Genomic DNA, 20,188 nt, shown 5'->3' on the forward strand with positions numbered 1-20,188 from the left:
TGCTAACCAAGTCCAATTTAATATCACATTTCCACATTAAAAGCAGTGGCTGAGGAATCCACACCCCAGAGATGCCCTGCAGGCCCAGTCTGAGTGAAAAGATGAGCTGCGGTCCTGTGCTGTCGCCTGACCCATCACCACGTCTGGTAATGGCCAGCTTGCAATCACAAACTGACAGCTGGGGGTGATGGGTGAAATTTTAGCAATGTACCATATCTTTCTGGCACTTTCCATCACGCCATAAACCACCCAGCGGGGTGAGCCACCTTTGGAAAAACTAAGCTGCCGGAATCCGGAAACGCGCCACACTTAGACTGAGGTAGTGCCGGGGAGCACCGGCCACATCGGCACCACCCTTCAGAACTGCGCTGAGCAGCTGTCTCCTGTCGCCGTAGCAACCACAGCCACCACGGTCCCACCGTCTGCCACTTGTGTCTAAGCAGTCTTCTGCGCCAGCGTCTCCCTCCAAAGTCGCTTTCCTGCTCTGGATACGGCAGGCTGTGGGTGGCCCCTTCGGCTGTGATGGAGCAGGAATTGCAGCTGCCCTGCCGGGAAACGCCATGCTGCTTATGGTTCCCTGAGGGAGGGTGCCATCTTCCTGCTACAGCCCCCACAGCTGCACAGCTAACACCTTGGCACACGCCGGACATCACTCACCTCAAATTCACGTTTATGCAGAAAAATTACCCATCATGCTCATCTTGGCGTAGAGCTCCTAAAGTCTTATTATCACAAACCTGCAGCATCCCAGACAGCTCATCGGAAGGGAATCTGCCAGCGGCTCCTCTGCGTCATTGCTCTGCCATCCGAGCCGCTTGCTGTCACTGGACCTTGTCGTGTCAGCTCCCGGGACGGGCCCATGCCATTATCTGAACCCCAGCTGCAGCTGAGCCTGGACCAGCTCAGAGTGACAGATAACCATGCCAAAAGGGAGGGGGGGGGGGTCATAATTGTGCTATGAGCTTTTAGTTTGTAGGAATGTAGGAATTTGGAATGATGTGGGGGTTCTGAATGCAAATGCAAACCACACAGGCTGTGCAGTGGGATCCTCAAAATAACAGTGCATATCTGCATATATCTTATTCTAGGGGTATTACTTTCATCACGGATAAAGTGTAGTATTTTATTTAAAAAAAAAATAAAGATATAAATCTATTTCACCACCTAAGTATGTGGTTGCTACTCCTGTACAATCACCATACCCAGCTGGATATTATGGGATTTAAAGGGGGGGGGGGGCAGGGGGTGGAAGGAGAATTCAATGCACACGCTCACACTCTCTCCACAGAGGGACATGTAGCTGCCTGTACAAATCACACAGCCCTGATATTGTTCAGATAATCCCCTGAAAAACGATCCCTTTCTTGCCATTGCCTAAACAGGAGCGCGTGGGCAGGGCCAGCCCCAATCCCGAGACTCTTATCTGTCGTCACAGCAACAGACCCCCAGAATCAGGACGGCGTTTTCTGGGGGCAGGGGCGTGGGCTGGCACGTGTGGGACTTGTCCTGCTGCTCAGCAGGAAGGTTGCCCCCTCAGGCAGTGGCAGCCGCCGGCTCACTGCGCTCGCAGCGCGCCTGTGCCTTTAAGAGTGGCCCCTCGCCGGCACCTCCTGTAGAGCAGTGGGGAGGCGGATCGCTCCCTGCCTTTCTTCTGCCTCAGTTGCTTCAGAGAGATTTCTGTCAACAAATCCTGCCTGACTGCCAGCGTCCATCCGGCTTGTCTCTGCCAGTGCTGCGTCTCCTGGGACTTCACACTGCTCACCTGCGCTACCTCACCGCCCCTCACCATCTCAGGTGCGTACAGCCGACCTTCCTCCATTCACCGAACCGCCCAGGTATTTCCACCCTCACCAGTGTCTCGTGGGAATGTACCTCGAACCGTTTTACTGAGCGACTGACCGTCGCACCAAGCTCTTTACCTTGTGCTGAACGGTGTTTGGTTTAGGCAAGATGGGGAACTGATGGGAGAATCTGATTGGCAGTTTTGTTTTTGTTTTGTCATTCAAAACATGTCAGCATCCCTGGAACTGAAGGACAGTGTCTTTCAGCTGCTAGATTATTTCACCAAGCGCCTCCTCCCAACCTTATTTTTTTTGCTTATTCTACAGTTTTGTTAATAAATCAAAGGACTAAGTAGGAAATAGTTTTTATTGTTTTTGCCATGCTAGGCTGGCTTCTGCAGAACTGAATACCGGAAACCTCAAGTCATAGTTGTTGTAATATTTCCATTTTTTCAGCGTGTTTACACCATATATCTGCTTCTCTGCTTCCCAGCAGCCTCTGCAAAATGCAAAAGATGATCAAAGGCAGCGGTTAATTCAGCAGGTTATAATTAGTGCTTTTTAATATTCAGAGGAGCTGTTGACAGGTACTACCTGAGCATATCATTTCTGAGCAGATGAGGCCAGTCTCACAAAAGCACTGACTGGTACTAAAGGAGACCGTGGCCATCTTCTTCGCAAAAAACAAGCAGGTTTGTATGCTTCAGGACACTGCCTTCACCAATTTACTTCGCAACACGTTTGCTTCCAAAATGGGAAAAAAAAAAGTGTGATATCACTTCTGAGGGGAACAGAGAGTGTCTGTACTGTGAAAGTATAATCATCATACTGGTGGCAATATCACAGGCCACCAGGTCCACATTGCACCTCAGCTCCCTTCATGCGCCCTGTTAACCTCCGTAAGTTACAGCTAAGGGGGGGGGGGCTGTGATTCATCGCCTCATTACTTTAGGCAGCCTGTGTCTAGGTGATAAATCTGTCGGAAGACCACCTGTACGTGATGGCCGGCACACATGGCCATGCTACCCCACCCCCACCCCCAGTTACTGTATGCCATTGGTCAGAAAAGTCCGGCTCAGTTTCCACTCTGGAGGCTGAGCTGCAGCAACCCCACTGAACCTTGCCACCCGCAAGGACAGACGCCACTTCGGTGAGTGGGAGCAGCGTTGTGAGGTTGACAATGAACTTGTCTGCTTTGATTCTGGTACCGAGCGAGTCCGGGTTCTGCTCGACCCAGGATGACTTCACCACAAGGCCGATTCACACTGACCCCGGATACTGAGATCTCCACAGAGGATGTGAGTGACGTCTAGCAGAATGATGCCCCCCACCACTTCCTGAGATCGGGGACCACGGTCACTCCTGTATTCCTATTAAAGGGTCAGTAAGAACAGCCCAGACTGTCTGAAAGTGGGTGTCACCCACCTGTGCCTGACAGGAGAGGAAACGGTTACCAGTGCCCCGCAGAGCTGCTGCAAAGGCTGGGCTGCTCACGGCAGCGTGATGAGCCGTCTGCTAAGGAGCCACACCGCTCTCAGGTTACAGGCTCCAAACATTTCCTCCATTTGTCCTCATTAGCTTTTTAATTATGTGGGACAGGCTAAAATGGTCTCACTGGACTCAGAGCCCGGAAAAAACAAGGGAGATTACCAGGACGGCACAGAAGCACCAGATGGGGGAATGCTCAAACTCATCACCCTCTGTAGGACAGGAAGTCGGCGGGACGACTAGGATTCGCCACCAGCTGCACTCAGAGCAAAAGGCCAAAGGCTCCCATCACCGGCCAGCGATGAAAGCACCTTGCCAGGATTATCACCTCCATGCCAGAGCCGGACCAGGATGATCCCACGACACACCGCCTCTACCATCAAGCCGGCCTCTCGCTGGGAGAACTTCTGTGCTGAAAGGCCTGACATCTCCCTGATGAATCCTACAGCACATGTGCCGAAAAAGCGCCAACTTCAATCGCATCAACGTCATATGCAAAATTAACGCAGCTTGCTAAATAATGAAGTGAGGGTCCTCTCCCCACCCAGCGATTGGGTTTCATCCGGTTTGATCTTTCATGGGTTTGGCTGAATGTTACCCTATGAGTAAACATGCTCTACTGCCTCATTCTGTGCCACAAGCTGGAAAACAAAACACCTGGATATCACTGTATCGCTCAGCAACCATGGACTTAAAACACTCTTTGTAGCCTGGAGACAGTAAATACGTGATTAACCGGTTACGGCCTTTCTTGTAACCCAAGGCTACCATCCCAAGGTCCCACATACTGATATAAAAATTCAGAAACCTCCCACAAATACAGAAAATCTCAAAGGTAAAGTGAAGGCAGTTTGAATGTAATCACTATTACATGTTTTAATCACCAATTGCCACTTGTCCAACATCCAAACAGATCCCAGTAAAACATACACATGAACGGAAATCGGCAGCCGTTAATCCTAAGGTCAACATATGGTCGGGGTATGCCTGACCCTGTGATGAATAGCAGCCCTCCCCCATGCTGCTCGTGTACTGACGGGAACCTCCCTTCCAGACCCCTGTCATCATGGATGCCAACTTCAGCCTGAACCTGCTCCTCTGCCTCCTCTGTCTGCCCATCCAGCTGTGCACCGGACAAGGTGAGGGACGTTGGCGATGGGTGGGGGGGCTCCTTCCCAACATCCTCAGGCATTAAAACTTCTGATGAAGTGATAAAAGAACTGGGGGTCACCCCCATTTTAAACAGCACCTGTAAGACTCTTCTGGGGTTAGACAGTAGAGGTTTGGGGTCATGTTACTGTTAATTCAGGCGGCAACACTGCCCCCAGCCAACAGATCCTCGCTTGGCCATCTTGTCTAAATATTTTTTTAGCGGTGCAGGCAGCTGAGTGGACACCAGGATTGAATGATCCCTAATTTCATAAGGGTCCAGTTACAGCTGGCTGTCCGGAGCCCGTGACCCTGAGCCCACCCCCTCACACGTTGGCCTCCTCCATGCGTGTGCCGGACTTCTGCTGTGCGGGCATCGGGGATCAGCCCCACAGAAACCCAAGACCACGTTCATAACTGGAGTGCTGGTGGGGGGGGGGGGGGGCATGAAGGCCAGGGGGTCTGGTTTCATGGCCCACAGAGTAAAATTAGATCCCACTGGTTTTAACACAAAAATACCCAATGTAGCTGCTGAGTGACGGCCCCCCTGGGGCAGGCTGGCCATCCTGGGATGCTGAGAGAAGCCGTAAGTGGAGCTAAAAAATTCACACCAATTCAGAGTATATATGTGATCTTACTGATCACCCTTCACCTCTGATCCAGTCGGGTCCTTTCGATCACCCACCTGCTGAGGACAGACCTCTCACCCAGCCTCATGCACTTGTTCTACAATAAGGGCTCATACTACGGTGGTTTACAAGCCTCAAGGACATGACATGAGCTTATATCCGGAATGTTCCATGAAGCCCCCCGCCAGAAGGCTTTAGTTGCTGCCCAAAGGCCCCCTGCAGTGCTAGAAATTCAGCAGGAGTCCGAGACACCCGGCTGGTTATACTCAGACAGGCCTGCACTGCACCTCTGCAAGCTGAACCAAACAGTCAGAGCAGCTCACGTGAAGCCTGGCTGGACAGCCTGTGCCCTCCGATTCTGTAGTGGTGGTGGGGGGGAGGGTGCTGTCCTGAAAGAAAAATGGTCATGCATTGTTGGTCTGGCTACTTCACCAACTGGTCAATCACATCCATAGAAACTGCAGTGTGAAGGGGAGAAGTGAGAAATCCACTGTTGCCACAAAGCCAGTGAGACTCCTTTAAAATGTTAAATTAGGCTTTATCAACTAAAAATCTTTTAGTGATTCTCACAAGAGATACCAGTCACAAGATATTAATCATAATTATTATAAATCTAGCTATTCATTACATTGATATATAGAATAATTCTATATAAAACATATACATCAGTCTTTTGAACGAGATGTTGTCAAATTGAAAAAAATATGACTGCTAATTTACACCTCCATTTATCAAATGGTTATAGTAACTCATAACTAATAAAGACGACGGCAAATAGCAGAAGGAGAAGTTTTAAGTATTTAAATACACCATCGCTGAATTTACTACGCCCGCATGCGTCGCATTAAGTCACCCTGGGGGTCTGTACGAGAACTCTTTACGGGCAGTCATGCATACTGTAGCTGGGCGGATTTCATAATGCTTTGCGATACGATTCAGTAAAGAAGAGTGCTCTCCGCGCAACAGCTAGTGAGTACGATTGGGGGGGGCGCACTGGCGAATTCCTGCACGCGTACGGGCACGGGCGGCTGCACGAGCACGCTGCATTCCCCGCGTGGCTCGGCACGCATGCGCCACGCGGTCATCGCCAGATCGGCGCCTGACGCTCGTCCATAGCTGTCAAGTCTCCCGTTTTGGCCGGGAAACTACCGTATTTTACCCCTCTTTCCCGCCGTCCTGCCGTATTAGTATTTTCCCGTAAATCTCCCGTATTATAATATCATTTTAAAAAAATTCCTCTGCCTCTCCAAACTGAACTGTCAGTAGCCTCGCGAGAACTGCCACCTGCAGTAGTCTGCAGGTCATTTACAACATTAACCAGGTCATAAATGCGGAGGTTAAAATGGCAATGTTGTGTGCCAAAAACAACGTTACTTTCACCTTCTGTGACGACTTCAACAAGGATACAAAGTCTGCAACAAATCTGTATAATAAGTCATTAGTGAATGCCAGAGAGCCACATGAGTGAACATGAGAAATTAAAAGAAAATGTGTAATGAAAATAAAATGTAAATGACAAGTGGTTATTTTAGATTTCTTGTACACCTGTCTTAAAATGTAAGGGATACTGGAGCTTGGTTGGGGTGGTGGGATGTCTCGCGGTGGGTGCCGGAAAATTTCCCTTATTTTCAAATCCAAAACTTGACAGGTATGCGCTCGTCTAACTCATTATGCGGAATTTTAATAGCAACTGGTCAACCAATTAGAAAATAAGCCAATTTTCATTCATATGTAAAGGTATAATTAGACCCGACACACGGTACTTAAAAAACAAAGATTTTGTCGTCTAATTTCGTTCTATTCGGATATCTCGGCCCTTAACTGGTAGGCCTATAGACAGCCAAATAGATGTACTTTATTGATCCCGTGGGGAAGTTCATTAATTTGCCTGTAACACTAACATGATGAGTTCTAATGAATATGCACACGATTAATCAAGTTATGTTCAAAAACAAGTACACCCGGTTCATTGGTTACATGGGGATGAACTGCGGTTCATTTCATTACGCGTTTGTTAAAACAAAGTACGCCACAGCAGACCTTCAGGACATGCGTCATCAGCCCCATTGTGACAAAATACCTGTCGTAGTCTAGAAAACATCTTCACCCAAGACAATTAGAAAAATGATAAATGGTACCGATATACGCAAATGATACATGTAGACTTGTGTTGGGTGTGCCGTCAGTTGTTTTATTTAAGTAATTTTTAACTTGCTAAACTTTATTGCAAATTTTATGGACACGGAAACATTTCGACGAATTATTCGCAATACAGTTGCAAAACCCGAAAGGATCTCGGTACACAAGATTTATTGTGTACATAACCCATCGTCAGACAATTAACTACCTAACTGATTATTCTACCTGGCAGAAATCCGCGCGTGCACTTAAAAGCAATGCTAACAGAAATCATTAACGACAGAACAGGTGTTATGCCGAAAAAGGCATCCCTGCCGTAGAATGCATGCCTGTCTCTAAATGACCGATTGGTCGCTGATCTGAAACGAGTTGAGCTACTTTGTCGAGTAAGGCTACCGTAGTGCTAATCAATAGCCCCCAAAAACCCGTAAAATTCTAACCCAACCCCTGACCCCCAAAAAACCCTTAAAAGCTCAACTCGTCGGAACACCGGCATGCATTCTAAGGCAGGGATGCGTTTTTCTGCACAACACCTGCAGTAGGTGGAAAGCAATCGATACGCGGCTTGACCTGGCGCACCGAGGCCCGTGCACACGGAGCTGTAGCAGATGCACTTCAAACGATGCTCTGCTCTCCCTATTGTCCCAGTGTCTGCATACAAAGCATGTTTAAACGATGCCAAGGTTTTTTTTAACAGACTTGAAAAAGCGTTTAAAACAAAGTAGCGCATTTACTAAATTACACGTAACTGCAAACAAAAGACAGCCTTTGAGAGCAACTCAACAGTAATCCCTGCGAATTAGAGGTCTATTGAAACGCTTTAGTAATTTTAAATAAGGCCACTATAAGTGTTATGTTTCAGCAACACGGGCTTGCAAGTACTGTACAGTAGCAACATCAGGGATACAAGAGTTACGTGCGGGTTTGCAGGTTTCTTGGATGACTGAGCATTTCCCGTATTTTTCAGAGGCAGACTGTCCCTGCAACATGAGCCACGGACGGTGTGACGAAAGCGGCGTGTGCAGGTAAAACGAAGCTTCTTATCAGTGTCCCAAGGTCTGCTTAAAATCCGCCCAACAGAAGCTAAAACTAGCCCAATATTTGAAATCCCAGTATACTCCATCTCAAAGAAATAAACCAGCATTTTGCATGTTGATCACGTTCAAATGTTCAACATTTTAAAACCACAAAATTAAACACGATGACGTCACGTAGATGGGCTACCAACTTTGGTCAGCTGACTGGAGTGAGATTTTCAATTCGAGACAAGTCTGCACACACATTTACATGCATGTAACAGGTTTATGAACTTGTAAATAGTCTGTAGGTTTTGCTGTGCTGTGCTGCGTGCTGTAAGCGAGCATATGATTGGTTGGAAATTAAACGTCGGACTGAACGTATACGCTTAGAGTGAACGAAGGACCGAGTTGAAAAACTATGTGCCCGAAGGAGGGAACGAGTCAGTGAACGAGAGACTGCTGAATGAGAGAGGGGTACCTCAGTCGTGACTGAGATACAGTGGTACCTCAGTTCTCGAACTCATTACCTAGAACTCGATCTGAATCTCAGAAGTCAAACCGTGAACGCAGACCTAAAATAACTTGTACGCCGGGAAATGAGTCACGCTGCACGACTCTCAGCAGAAACAAAGGGTAACACTTCAGTCTCAGCCTTGCATTCGCTGTGATAGCATCATGCATGTTTACACTAGCTGAATACATATATTTAGACAGTAAAAATACATTTAGACAATGATAGACAGTAATAGTAATTATTATTATATAATAAAATACATTTTAAAATAGATTTCTTATTAATTATTTTAATATTAATAATAAACCATTACGTTTAATTATAATAATATTGTTGTGCGTTGCGGGGACTGAACGGAGACAAAGACGCAGACGTCAGGGTATCGGGGAATACGCGGTTTAATCACAACTCGAACTTTTTAGGATTGGATCCGGAGTTCTAAACGGATTAAATTCGAGTTCTGAGGTACAATTGTATAGGCCTATCATCTGCTGGTGTAGTGGAATATAGTCCATACGTGTGTAGTGTAGTTGCTGTAGTTGGATTTTAGAGATGCAACATTTTCACGATTTAAAACGATTTTAACCAAGGTAGATTAGCATTTGGACTCGTTTGCTGGCTATGTGATGAGCTGTTAGGTTTGCGTTTAATAAACATGAGTAGCTAAGGTACAGTGTTGAGAAACTCAAACTGTAATTCAATAACAAATATTATTTTCTCAATCACATGACTTGGTTGTATTAGCTTACCCCTTAGCACTATTTCGGCTTTATAATAGGCTATTTTTTGACAGCAGAACAAGCGTTTCAGATATATTTTATGCAAAAAGGAAGTGTCACTGAACGAGTTGGTGAACGAATCAGAACGAATATATCAAGTGAACTGAATCAAACAAACTGTCCCAAAAAAAGAGTAATTTCGCCTATCACTAATGACTACTTATGAAAAACCTATATTAATACACCAGCGGAACCACCGTCTTCAAATTGGGCTTCAGGCTGCCCCTGTGACGTGAGCGCCCTCCAATCAGCTTAGGTTCCACTAACAGTCCATCAGCGGAACAATGAACAGCGGTCCAAAAATATATTTTTTCGCTATTCTTGTGAAATTATAAAAATCTACAGAAATTATAGATTTTCTTTTAATTTTTATATAATTTTTTTTTATATATGATGGGGCCTGTATTATGAAGGTGTTTCAACAAAGTAAGGATTTGAAGATAACAGCTTGACAAAACCAGACAAATGTAATCCAAGACAAACGATATCACAATGCTATGAACGTTCTTAACGAAACCAAGATTATTTCCCAAACGCGTGGACATAAAAGCCTGCTGTATGCAACGACCAGCCAGTCATGTAAGCATGGATCACAACAGGGCTATTTCAATGCAGGGAGAACAAGAATAAAATATGATAAAATATGAATAATTCAAAAGTACAATAACAGGCGAAGAGCAACACCAAAGCTAGAAAGGCATGCTGGCAGCGGATACATACGTACGATTTAATTGATGTTAAGAAAATGCAATAATTGTCTTAATTTCAAAACATGTGCTTTGTGGTTTTCATAATTATTCCTTTTATTTATACTGTAATCCCCCCTTTTTTATTAAATGTTAAAAAAATTAGTCTCCCTTCAAAATAACTTGTGGTTGACATGGGAAGCTGTAACAGGTCAGAAATTTGCCAAAACTGACATTTCAAAAGATGGCATCCTATATGATGGTGCTAGATTAAAAATCACTAGTCTCTTCTGTACAATTACCCATCCTGCCACCAAATTTTATTTCTGGAGATTGTATGGCTGAGTGTTTAATTGTCCATGTGTTCTTGATCATATAGTGTGTAGAGAATAACATATATAATATACAAAAACGTGAAACATGGGAAACCACAGATTTTTGGAGATATGGACAGACTGTTGTCCTGATGATTAATTGTAACATTTTGGCAAACAAACATATACGACAGAGAGGTCAAGTTAGGTCAGGGAGCATATGAAACACCTTGAGATCCCAGTTGGCAACTTTTGCGCAAGACAATACAGTGTATTATGTTCAAACCAGTATTTGATATTAAAGTACAGATGCATTCTTTTTTGACAAACTAAATTGATTTCTGAGGCCAGAAGAACAGATTGCATTCTTAAGACCACAATAGAAAATGTGTGCTTATGGTCCTATACATCTTGATGTGTTTTCTCTTGTGGTCGATTAATACATGATCATAATGTTGAATTCATGGCCTGCTGGGTCCTGTGTTGAAGATGTGATCCGGGCTGGGAGGGACCGCAGTGTGAGGACTGCGTGCGCAAGCCAGGCTGTGTCCACGGCTCCTGCCACCAGCCCTGGCAGTGCACATGTGACAGTGGCTGGGCTGGACGTTTCTGCGACAAAGGTACGACAGAATCAGTCCTTTGTCGCAGATGTCAGATGTTCCTTTCCTCTTGTGACCATTGAAGTTTTAACTGTCAACCTTTTTGAAAGTGTAATGACAGTTTCAATACAACAATGGCTGTGATTATTTGATAGAAATGGTTAATGAATTCTGACAGTTATTAATACCTATATATTAATAAAAAATAATCTCATTAATACCCAGATATCTATGTGTGCACCAATGAGAAGCCCTGTCAGAATGGAGGCACATGTTTCACCGACGACATGGGGGAGTATGCCTGCTCCTGTCCTGAGGGCTTTCGGGGCAGGAACTGTGAGCTGAAGATGGGCCCATGTGAGAAGACCAGGTGAGAATAGGCACCTTAACACTTGGTCGCCCTTCACCGAGGCGACCTTCTTGGGCTCGTCAATGTCCGCTCTTCACTCGCAGGTCTCCCTGTAAGAACGGCGGCTTGTGCGAAGATGACCGAGGGTACGCCGCCCAGCTCATGTGCCGCTGCCTAGCCGGGTTCTCGGGGCCCCGCTGTGAGGTGGATGTGGACGACTGCGTACTGCAGCCCTGTGCCAACGGCGCCACCTGCCTGGACGGCGTCAACCGCTTCTCGTGCCTGTGCCCCCCTGGTTACACCGGTCGCTTCTGCACCGTCAATGTGGACGACTGCGCCAGCCGGCCCTGTGCCAATGGGGGTCGCTGCCTGGACCGAGTTGCCACTTTCCACTGTCACTGCCCCCCAGGTTTTGCAGGCAAGACTTGCGAGATGCTCCTGCGGAATCTCAATGCTGAGGCAAACACACCCAGCTGGACCTCCCACGGGTGGGCCGGGACTGAGGGTGGGGTGACCCCACCCAGGCCCCACCTCACCGCTGCCAGCAATGCCTCCAACTGGGCCACGGCTGACGGTGGGCAGCGGCTGCTGAAGATTTCGGTGAAGGAAGTGGTGACCCAGAGGGGTGTGGCTCTCACAGAGGTGCAGCTCATCACCTTGTTGGTGCTGGGGGGCATGACTGTGGCAGTGGTGGGCATGACGGCCGTGCTAGTGCTCAGGGGCCACTGGAGGGACCGCTCCACCCGCTATAGCCCGCCCCCTGGCCGCCTTATGCCCGCAGAGCGGGAGTGTAACATCAGCTTCCTGCACAGCCCAACACTGCGGCTGGAGAAGAAACAGCTAAACACAGACGTGATTTAGCCCCGATGCAGCCGGCAAGCCGCCACCTACAAATGCTTATGGTCCTCTCGCCAGAGAAGACAAACAGGCTTTAGGGACACTGCTATATGATCCAGATGGCTGCAGGTAGCATGCTGGTACAAGCCCCGGTGTGGGGACCTGCTGTTGTACTATTGAGCAGGTTACTTAATCTAACATGCTCTAGTAAAACGTCCAGGCATGCAAATGGGCCGCTTTGGTTGAAAGTGTCAGCTAGACAGTGAAATAATGATATTAATGGTAAAAATAATGGCCATGCCCTCACCTGCACCTGGCCCACCCTTCTTGACTGATGGAGGAGGGAGTACCATGGCCAAAAAAACGTTCTTTATGCTTCTGCATAGAAGAAATGGGGACAGTTGGACGTGAAACTCCAGAAAATAGGAGCCGGACCCCAAAAGCGCTAGAGATTCAGGAAAATCCATGAAGTGAAATGTGAAAATGTCTTTTTTTTTTTATAAATTGTAAAGAATATATATAGAGGAAGTCGAATGTGAGATTGGTTCTCCTCAGATGGGACATGGTAACTGCACTTCATTTCAGAAGCAATTCTAGGACAGTGTGTGATCAAGCAGGGACTGCAAAGCCACGCCGAGTATAAACAAGTTTCTCTGCTGTCACAGGCAAGCCAGTAACCTCATTAACAAGACAGTAATGTGCGCATTACCAATTATATCCACGGTCTGTCAAATATCCAAATTGCTAAACAGGACCAGAGGAAGCAGCAGTAGAAAGTTAACAGCCAGTCCGCAGTTTAGGGTTAAAAGCTTCCAGAAAGAAAAAAAGTTGCCAGCCAAGATTTAATATGTATATTAGTTGGTAGCTAAAGTTGTGTACTTAAATTTCAGGTTTATAAATAGACCCCATCATATGAATCCAGACAATTTATATATATATATATATATATATATATTTTTTTTTTTAACCAGCGGTTTATATATTCTTGTCTTGTGAATTATTTAATGAATTCATTCATGTTTTATACAGCCATTAATGGAGATGAGGACTGATTGCACTTGTGGTGTGATCCACTTCTGCCTGTGCAAACGGACCGATGGCAATTAAGTACAAACGAGTGTGGGGGTATTTGTAGGGTCGGTCACATGTCAATCCGCATGTCTGCAATTGTCCACACTCCTGTTGTAGATTTGCTATGTTGTATTTAAATCGTAAATGTAATTTATTGGCGTAATTTATTTGTGAGACTTGTTTATGGAGTATACTGCAGTGTGTCCTATTTTTGATACTGAATGTGTTCATTATAACTGTGAACTGTGTGGGGTGGTGTCTGTGTCCACTGTTAATTGGTAAACAGCATGCCATTTACAAGCTGAGCTAAGGCCCGAACTTTGTATTAATGGCTACTCTGTGATGCAAGTTAACAGGTATCTGCGATGCACAGGTTAGCACTGCCCCCTAGTGGCGAAACAATGAATAAAAATAAAACGTTGCGGGAGGGATGCAAATCCTGGGAATTCAGATAGCTGAATTATTTTAGTGCATCCACGAGCCTGTTTGATGTATTACTTGAAGAGTAGGTTATTATATGTCTTATATTTATTTTTATATATTTAATATATATTGTTAAACTTACCATAGGTTGGCCTTTGACATCACCTGGTATAAACTCAAACCCGTGCGTATGTAAGTGATAAAAAGTATGAATGGAAAGTAGGAACAAAACAGCATTCTCCACCAGTTGGTAGTGCATTATAAATTTCCAAAATCCCCATGGAAATTTAATTTTTTTTTCCATAATTTCCCCACCGTTTGGCAACCCCATACTGCAGGTCAGATGACTCCCTAAGACTGACCCGGCAGACCCACTGCATGGCCACTGTTAGCTCTCAGCCAATCAAGATTTACAATATTTCAAATGAAGTGTAGGTAAGAAGCCAAAATCCAGTGATCCACAGGAAGTTGTTTGAACGGATTCTTCTGTATCCTGACAGGTGTCACTAAGCTGTAAAATTACAACACAGGCAGGAGATCATGTTTCCCCTTTTCCCTGATACAGGCTGATCAGTTTAGACTAGAAGATCACCCACCAGACACACTTAAAACTGGCCATTCAGAATACACCTGGTGCTAAAATTGATTTTTCTGTTGTCTTATGGCTTCAGCTGCCATTTATTTACTTACATTTTATTGATCAAACTAATCACACATGTTCAAAGCAACTTTCAGACCTCTATATGCCCAGTTCTCCTGAGTCACCCCTGGGCCTCCTAAGGAAACACCAGGGTGGCTGCAAGGGAAATACAGGATGTGTTATCCTTTATCAGACATGTCTTTGAATATGAAAGCAGAATTTTGAAACATTCAAGCCGCACCACAACACCCCACCACCAAAAACCAAAAGCTTGTTAAGTCAGTAGGAAATAAACTCTTCATCATTTCCATAAACTTAGGAATAAAAAGGGAAGAGGTCTCAAATTAACCAGAAAAAACACAGGTAACCAAGAATTAGCACCACCAACCAGGGTTTTGGAACTCAGGCTGTTGCTTGGCAACCAGGAATTCACAGAACATTATCGGCACAATAAACATCTAGATACTCTTCATCTGTTGAAGCTAAAAACAGTCTTACCTTGTTACTCCACATAGATTCTCTGAATATGTCGCTGTTTCACCATCAATGTCCCTGTGCTGCAGTCTGGGATTTCACCCTGATCTTTTCACTCCTAGGGATGAAATCCGACCCTCACTCCCCCTAGCCTGACACTATATACAGCATGGGAAATGGCATCAAACCTGGGAATAACTGAAACAGGAGTCCCTCACTTCCTGTGGGGAAAAGCGGCTACCAGTCATGACATATCAGCAAACTCAAAATAACTTTTCTCCATTCTTTAGAAATCAAACTATACTCGACTGGTATGTAGTAGGTCTCATTCTCACATTCACACTGGTAAATTTATACTCAGCTGGCAAAGAAGAGAGCAAGACAATAAGGTTGAATACTGTTGTGATATGATTTTAAATCCATTTCTGGATCAAAGAATTCCAGCTTTTAATTCTACATTTGCAAAGATATGTGGTGTTTATCACAAATTTAATAAAGTGATGCGTTTCAAACATGCAGTACTTTATTGATCAGAATCAGTATTCCAAGGCATTAGGGAGAAAGTGGTTTATTGGTTCACTTGTACTAGAGGGGCAGGGTACTAAAATAGTGCACAAGCCTAAGAAAGACACTTCTTTTTCCGAGTAACCTTCTGGTACAGAAATATTAAGCTCCCATGTAGTTAGTTTTTTGGATTTCCATTAACATCAGCAGCTGTTGACAGCAGCTTAATAATTAAACAGAAAGCTTGTCTTTGTCAGATGTTCACCTAAAATAACAACATTCAGGTCTTGGAGCAGGAGTCACTGAAGAAATCATCCAGGACTCTCTCCACTTCGTCCTCCTGGTAGTCCCGCAGTTGGAAGCATGAATTTGGAGACCCATCATCAGCTCCACGGATCATTGCAGAGAGCACTAAGAGGAGAGACAGCATCAAGACATACCAAATCTCACAAGCTAGCAGAGCTCACCGCCACTAATATTGCTGCATGAATTGTAATGTATGGCAAACCAAAGTACAGACCGAGTTATTTATTAAGCTAGCATTTTAGGTTAAGCTCCTCGAATCCAGGTTAAGTCTGAAATGAGAACGGAAAAACACTCTGGAGGCTCCCAGCACTAAGGAGCTTGGCATGCCACTAACAGCACAATAACAATCTTAAGAGTCACAACCACACTACATCACACTACTGTAAACAAGAAGAGTTACACTTAATATTTTAAACTTACTATACTGTATTTATTCTACATGCACCTGTTTCCGAGTCAGAGATGAATATTACGGTTGGATTAGTCTTTCCAATACATAGACGGCCCATTTAATCTGATATTTTAGTCACTTAAGCTATTCAGCCAGCACAAATGCGGCTAAAAGAGAAAATTGACAAATTACTCCACATGCAGACAGAAAGGAATAGCACATAATATGCCCATACCTACAATTGAGGACACTGAGGTCAAGTACTCAATATTTTTACTGCAACTCAAATAACTGGAAGGTTGCTGGTTCAAATCTCGTGAATGCTCAGAGTGATCCTACTCCCTTGGGCCCTTGATAAGGGTATGACATTAATCCTCCAATTTACAGGGAATAACTTGGGCATTGGTGACAGGATTGGCACTCCAGCCACCAGAAAAAACCTCACACTGATCCATTCGGAGAAGTGTTGTGCTGAGGTATCACCCGCCACATGGCTGCATTCAGGTTCTCATCCTCGAGGTGGTTTGTTCGTGTGGTGGATGCCACAGCTCAATGTGCCAGCAATGCCAGCGCAAAGCCTGTCTTTACTCGGAAACCCAGGGTGACCCTACCTCGCCCACAGGAGGGACGGAAGAGACATAGTATCCTCTTGTTCATGGCAACAGCTCGGCCAAGCTCATACCCAACTCCAAGTGAGGGCTGCGTCACCTCAGCAACAACAACTGTAAAACATCCTCCTTTTTAACACAAACTACTGTGCTTGTAGTATATGATTAACAATTCCACTAGTGATTTAAAACGTTTATAATATCTTCCTATTGAACATAATTGGGTTAAGTGGACATTTCTTTTTCATAACTTAAAACTATACCTGCTTGATTCGTGACGTCCCTTAACTACGCGCCACCCAAATAAAAACATGAACTGCACTGTATGTGTCTATCTACATTAGGGATGGCCAGTCTTATCCATGAAGGGCCGTTGTTTATGCTGGTTTTTGCAGCAGCTCTCTAATTGGATTACTAAAGAGAGGACTGATTGGCTGAAAAGTCCTCACACCTGTGATTGAACAGCTGAACAAAGGGTTATTCCAATAACCTGCAAACACACTGGTCCTTTGCGGATAAGATTGTCCTCCCTGATCTACAGTTAATACAAAATCACACGAAACATGTGACCGACGAGTACCCTCACTATCGGACGTCGTGAGCCACTGGACATCTCTGTCGTGGATTCCTTTGTCTCCTTGCACACCAGCATTTTCGCCTGGAAATGAAAGAATGCAAAATGCATTACAAATGGCCCAAAACTCACGCAATACGGATGAGATGAAAATGTGTGAACATTTACCCATTTCGGAAATATCACTCCGACTGACATGTTCCGTCAACACTTGCCCATAGCTCTGTAATTTGTGCACTATTCTCTGATATAAAACTATATCCTGTCTTCCTCCTCGGATGCTTCCACAGAAATATATACGCATTGTTTTAGATCTCGAAACTATCTCATCTACAACTCCACACCATCAATCTTCGCGCCTACCATCTCTGCTTTCGCAATCACCTTAGGGACCCAACATTTCAAAATAAAAGTCCCTCCAACGTTTCCATTTCAAACTACCTCCGCGTATCACATAGCGCCAATGCATGACTGCTATAGTTACTGTAACAGGAATCGTTGTAGGCTGCGTCCTTTGAAGGTTCGGCAATGGATTTTGAGATTTCGGCAAGAGAATAGCGCTTTTCTGGGCTGAATTTGAAGGAGCCTTCGAAATGGGACGTCATTGTCGCGCTGCTGTGACATATTCGATCTTCGAATGCAGTCTTAGAATGATACAACACCTGAATTCGGACACAGCTCACAAGTACGATCTTCACGTTCTTAGTATTGATAAACACTCCTGTAGTGAAACGCCAAGCACTTCCGGTCAACGTATCCGACGTATCGGCGTATGAGCGTAAGCGAGACGCTTCCGTCAATAGAGGTAGCTGACAGCTATGTTGATAGTTAGCGTTTAGCTAACAAATGTTTTTTTCTAACCTTTCATCATAAGAAATAGGTGTACGGTATGGGGCTTGACAATCATATGCATGCTTATGTCTGTTAAGTGCTGTTATTAAGTTCTCTTATTAAAAAAATGTTTGGTGTTATTCTGTAATTTTATGTAGGCCTCCTGAGTTGATAGGCATATTAGCAAGGTTTCAGTAGGGGTGTTACCTGTTCAGTTAATTGATACTTTTATTAACTAAATCTTTACAATTTATGCAACTGATGCTTGAATAATGAGAATCGCAGTGTCGTATACAGATTAAGTAACACCGGGGTTTTCTATAGCTCCTTTCCGAGGGCTGCAGCTAATCCGGCAGCCGTGGATGGAAGTGCAGAGAGCCGGAAAGATGGGTCCTGAAAGAGTCTTACCGAACTCCGAAGAAGAGCTGGGCCATGAAAGGCTGTCGGACGGGGCAGACTCAGAAATCGGCGGAGAATGGAGCGGCGAGGAGCCCGAGGAAGACGAAGGCGGTGCGGGAGAAGATGAGGACGGGGGTGGTTACTACTATCAGCCCCTGAATCAAGATCCAGATGGTTTGTCGAGTTCGACTCAGATGGATTTGCCCGAAGAGCTCGGCACACACGCTGAACAGCTGCAGAACGTTCAAGAAAGAATCGAGGTAACCGCTGTACATAACGTAAAATGTATGCCGTGATGCCGCAGTATCAGAGTGATTTTTACAGATACGTATCTAAAAATCTTAATGGTGCCCGGTCGTTTCACCATAAATGTTTATCTTTGCGGGTTCTCACAGTTAGGTAATTTATCCACCAGACACTGGAAATTGGGTAGAGTCGCGCCAGAATATAGATGTAAACTCGTGCATTTCTATATGTGAAGACATGTGGCTTTGCAATCCGTGCTTTCCAGGCTATGGGTCTCTTCCTACCACAGCCCCCAGTGCCGGACAGTGACGAGGAGGAGGATCCAGAAGGTGCAGCTGCAAGGCACAGTCGAAGTTCCATTCCCATGGATGCAGGTGAGCTCTCTCCTGCTTCCCCCATATACATGTAGCTTCTAGTCCATAATATACAGCTGTGATTCCATGTTCCCATGGCTCCATAGTGACAGATGACACCCATCTGTTGATCCAATAGAACAAGCCTTGACATGTTACAGCTGAATGTGGGAAGTTGGTGGAAAAAAAACCACATTGACAATTTATAAAATGTATATAAAACTTGATTCAGGACAGGGTGTGAACTAATGTATTCATCCTCCTTTCATGGTCAACCCTTGACGTACCCCATCTCATTACAGCTGCAATACTCATGTTAGTGGTGCTGATTTGTACAGGCCTTCAGTTTCATATGGATATCTTTTTTAATACATACATTTTTGTAGACGTGTTTATATAGCATTTAGCTTCAAAATTGCTTCAACAGATCATGTAGAGTTGGTGAAGAGGACCATGGCAGCAGTGAATCTGCCAATTCTGGCCATCCCTACTTGGGCTCAGGAGATTTCTGATGACCAATGGAAGGACATGGTCCAGCGGACCCTCCAGTCCAGACAGAGTTCAGCCAGCCTGAGGCTGGAACGCAAGTGAGGGGGATTTTGAGAGGCAGAAGCTGACCATGCCAGATCTAAGAGCTCCACTGTTTCCTGCCCTAATGATAAATGTTTTATATCTCCTAATACCAAATGTCTTCTTGTATGTACGTAAGGTGACTCGACCAGTCACAGTCTTTGTCTTCCTTGTTATGTTGATTTGAGTCAGTAGTGCTTTCTTTAGAACACAGAGTAATATGCAAGATGCCTTGTGGGAAAGGCTCTGTGAAGCAGACAGCTGAGATCAATGTGCTCCATTTTGACTTGCCTCCATCTCCCACATTCCCATTGGTTGTGATACATTTCCTTTTGGTTCAGTTTGTACTGATTCATGTTGGTACCCTGGGCCGTGGCATTTTGTTCCCAGGGTCTATTTATTGACCATTTCTTGGTATCAAGAGCAGAATTTTATCATAAGGGCAAATTTGGCTAAGTTTGACAAGGTGGGTTCAACCAAATAAAAATACTGACCCTAAACCAGACTGGACTGTT

General features: G+C 45.1%; 4 protein-coding genes across 7 annotated transcripts in view; 2 read left to right on the top strand and 2 right to left on the bottom strand.

The window, feature by feature from the left end:
- The window catches only part of tjap1 (tight junction associated protein 1 (peripheral)), a 79,744-nt gene extending 64,763 nt beyond the window's left edge, over positions 1-14,981 (bottom strand). Inside the window, exon 1 of the mRNA XM_023821457.2 lies at positions 14,916-14,981. The gene's annotated coding sequence lies outside the window, so the exon portion shown is untranslated. The remainder of the gene's footprint in view (positions 1-14,915) is intronic.
- On the top strand, positions 1,283-15,403 carry dlk2 (delta-like 2 homolog (Drosophila)). 2 transcript variants are annotated; one of them, XM_023821466.2, is made up of 6 exons: positions 1,283-1,794; positions 4,324-4,408; positions 8,154-8,211; positions 10,988-11,118; positions 11,323-11,467; positions 11,551-15,403. In XM_023821466.2, exons 2-6 carry the CDS (start codon positions 4,336-4,338, stop codon positions 12,305-12,307), a joined length of 1,164 nt encoding a protein of 387 aa, XP_023677234.1. In that variant the 5' UTR covers positions 1,283-1,794; positions 4,324-4,335; the 3' UTR covers positions 12,308-15,403. The 2 variants fall into 2 exon arrangements, with proteins under 2 accessions (XP_023677234.1, XP_023677235.1); XM_023821467.2 differs by lacking the exons at positions 1,283-1,794; positions 4,324-4,408 and adding an exon at positions 7,681-7,991.
- dnph1 (2'-deoxynucleoside 5'-phosphate N-hydrolase 1) lies at positions 15,393-17,820 on the bottom strand. Its single transcript, XM_023821476.2, has 4 exons — positions 17,443-17,820; positions 17,287-17,358; positions 16,704-16,814; positions 15,393-15,806 (listed from the first exon to the last, which is right to left on the bottom strand). The coding sequence occupies exons 1-4, from the start codon at positions 17,576-17,578 to the stop codon at positions 15,676-15,678; spliced, it is 450 nt and encodes a 149-aa protein (XP_023677244.1). The 5' UTR covers positions 17,579-17,820; the 3' UTR covers positions 15,393-15,675.
- A 93-nt stretch (positions 17,821-17,913) lies between these two features.
- mea1 (male-enhanced antigen 1) lies at positions 17,914-20,173 on the top strand. 3 transcript variants are annotated; one of them, XM_023821474.2, is made up of 4 exons: positions 17,914-18,052; positions 18,430-18,764; positions 19,016-19,124; positions 19,531-20,173. In XM_023821474.2, the coding sequence occupies exons 2-4, from the start codon at positions 18,468-18,470 to the stop codon at positions 19,692-19,694; spliced, it is 570 nt and encodes a 189-aa protein (XP_023677242.1). In that variant the 5' UTR covers positions 17,914-18,052; positions 18,430-18,467; the 3' UTR covers positions 19,695-20,173. The 3 variants fall into 3 exon arrangements, with proteins under 3 accessions (XP_023677242.1, XP_023677241.1, XP_023677240.1); XM_023821473.2 differs by having other exon boundaries at positions 17,947-18,079; XM_023821472.2 differs by lacking the exon at positions 17,914-18,052 and adding an exon at positions 18,063-18,161.
- The last annotated feature ends 15 nt before the right edge of the window (positions 20,174-20,188 follow it).

Source organism: Paramormyrops kingsleyae, chromosome 3 (assembly GCF_048594095.1).
Source record: "Paramormyrops kingsleyae isolate MSU_618 chromosome 3, PKINGS_0.4, whole genome shotgun sequence".
Lineage (NCBI taxonomy): Eukaryota > Metazoa > Chordata > Actinopteri > Osteoglossiformes > Mormyridae > Paramormyrops > Paramormyrops kingsleyae.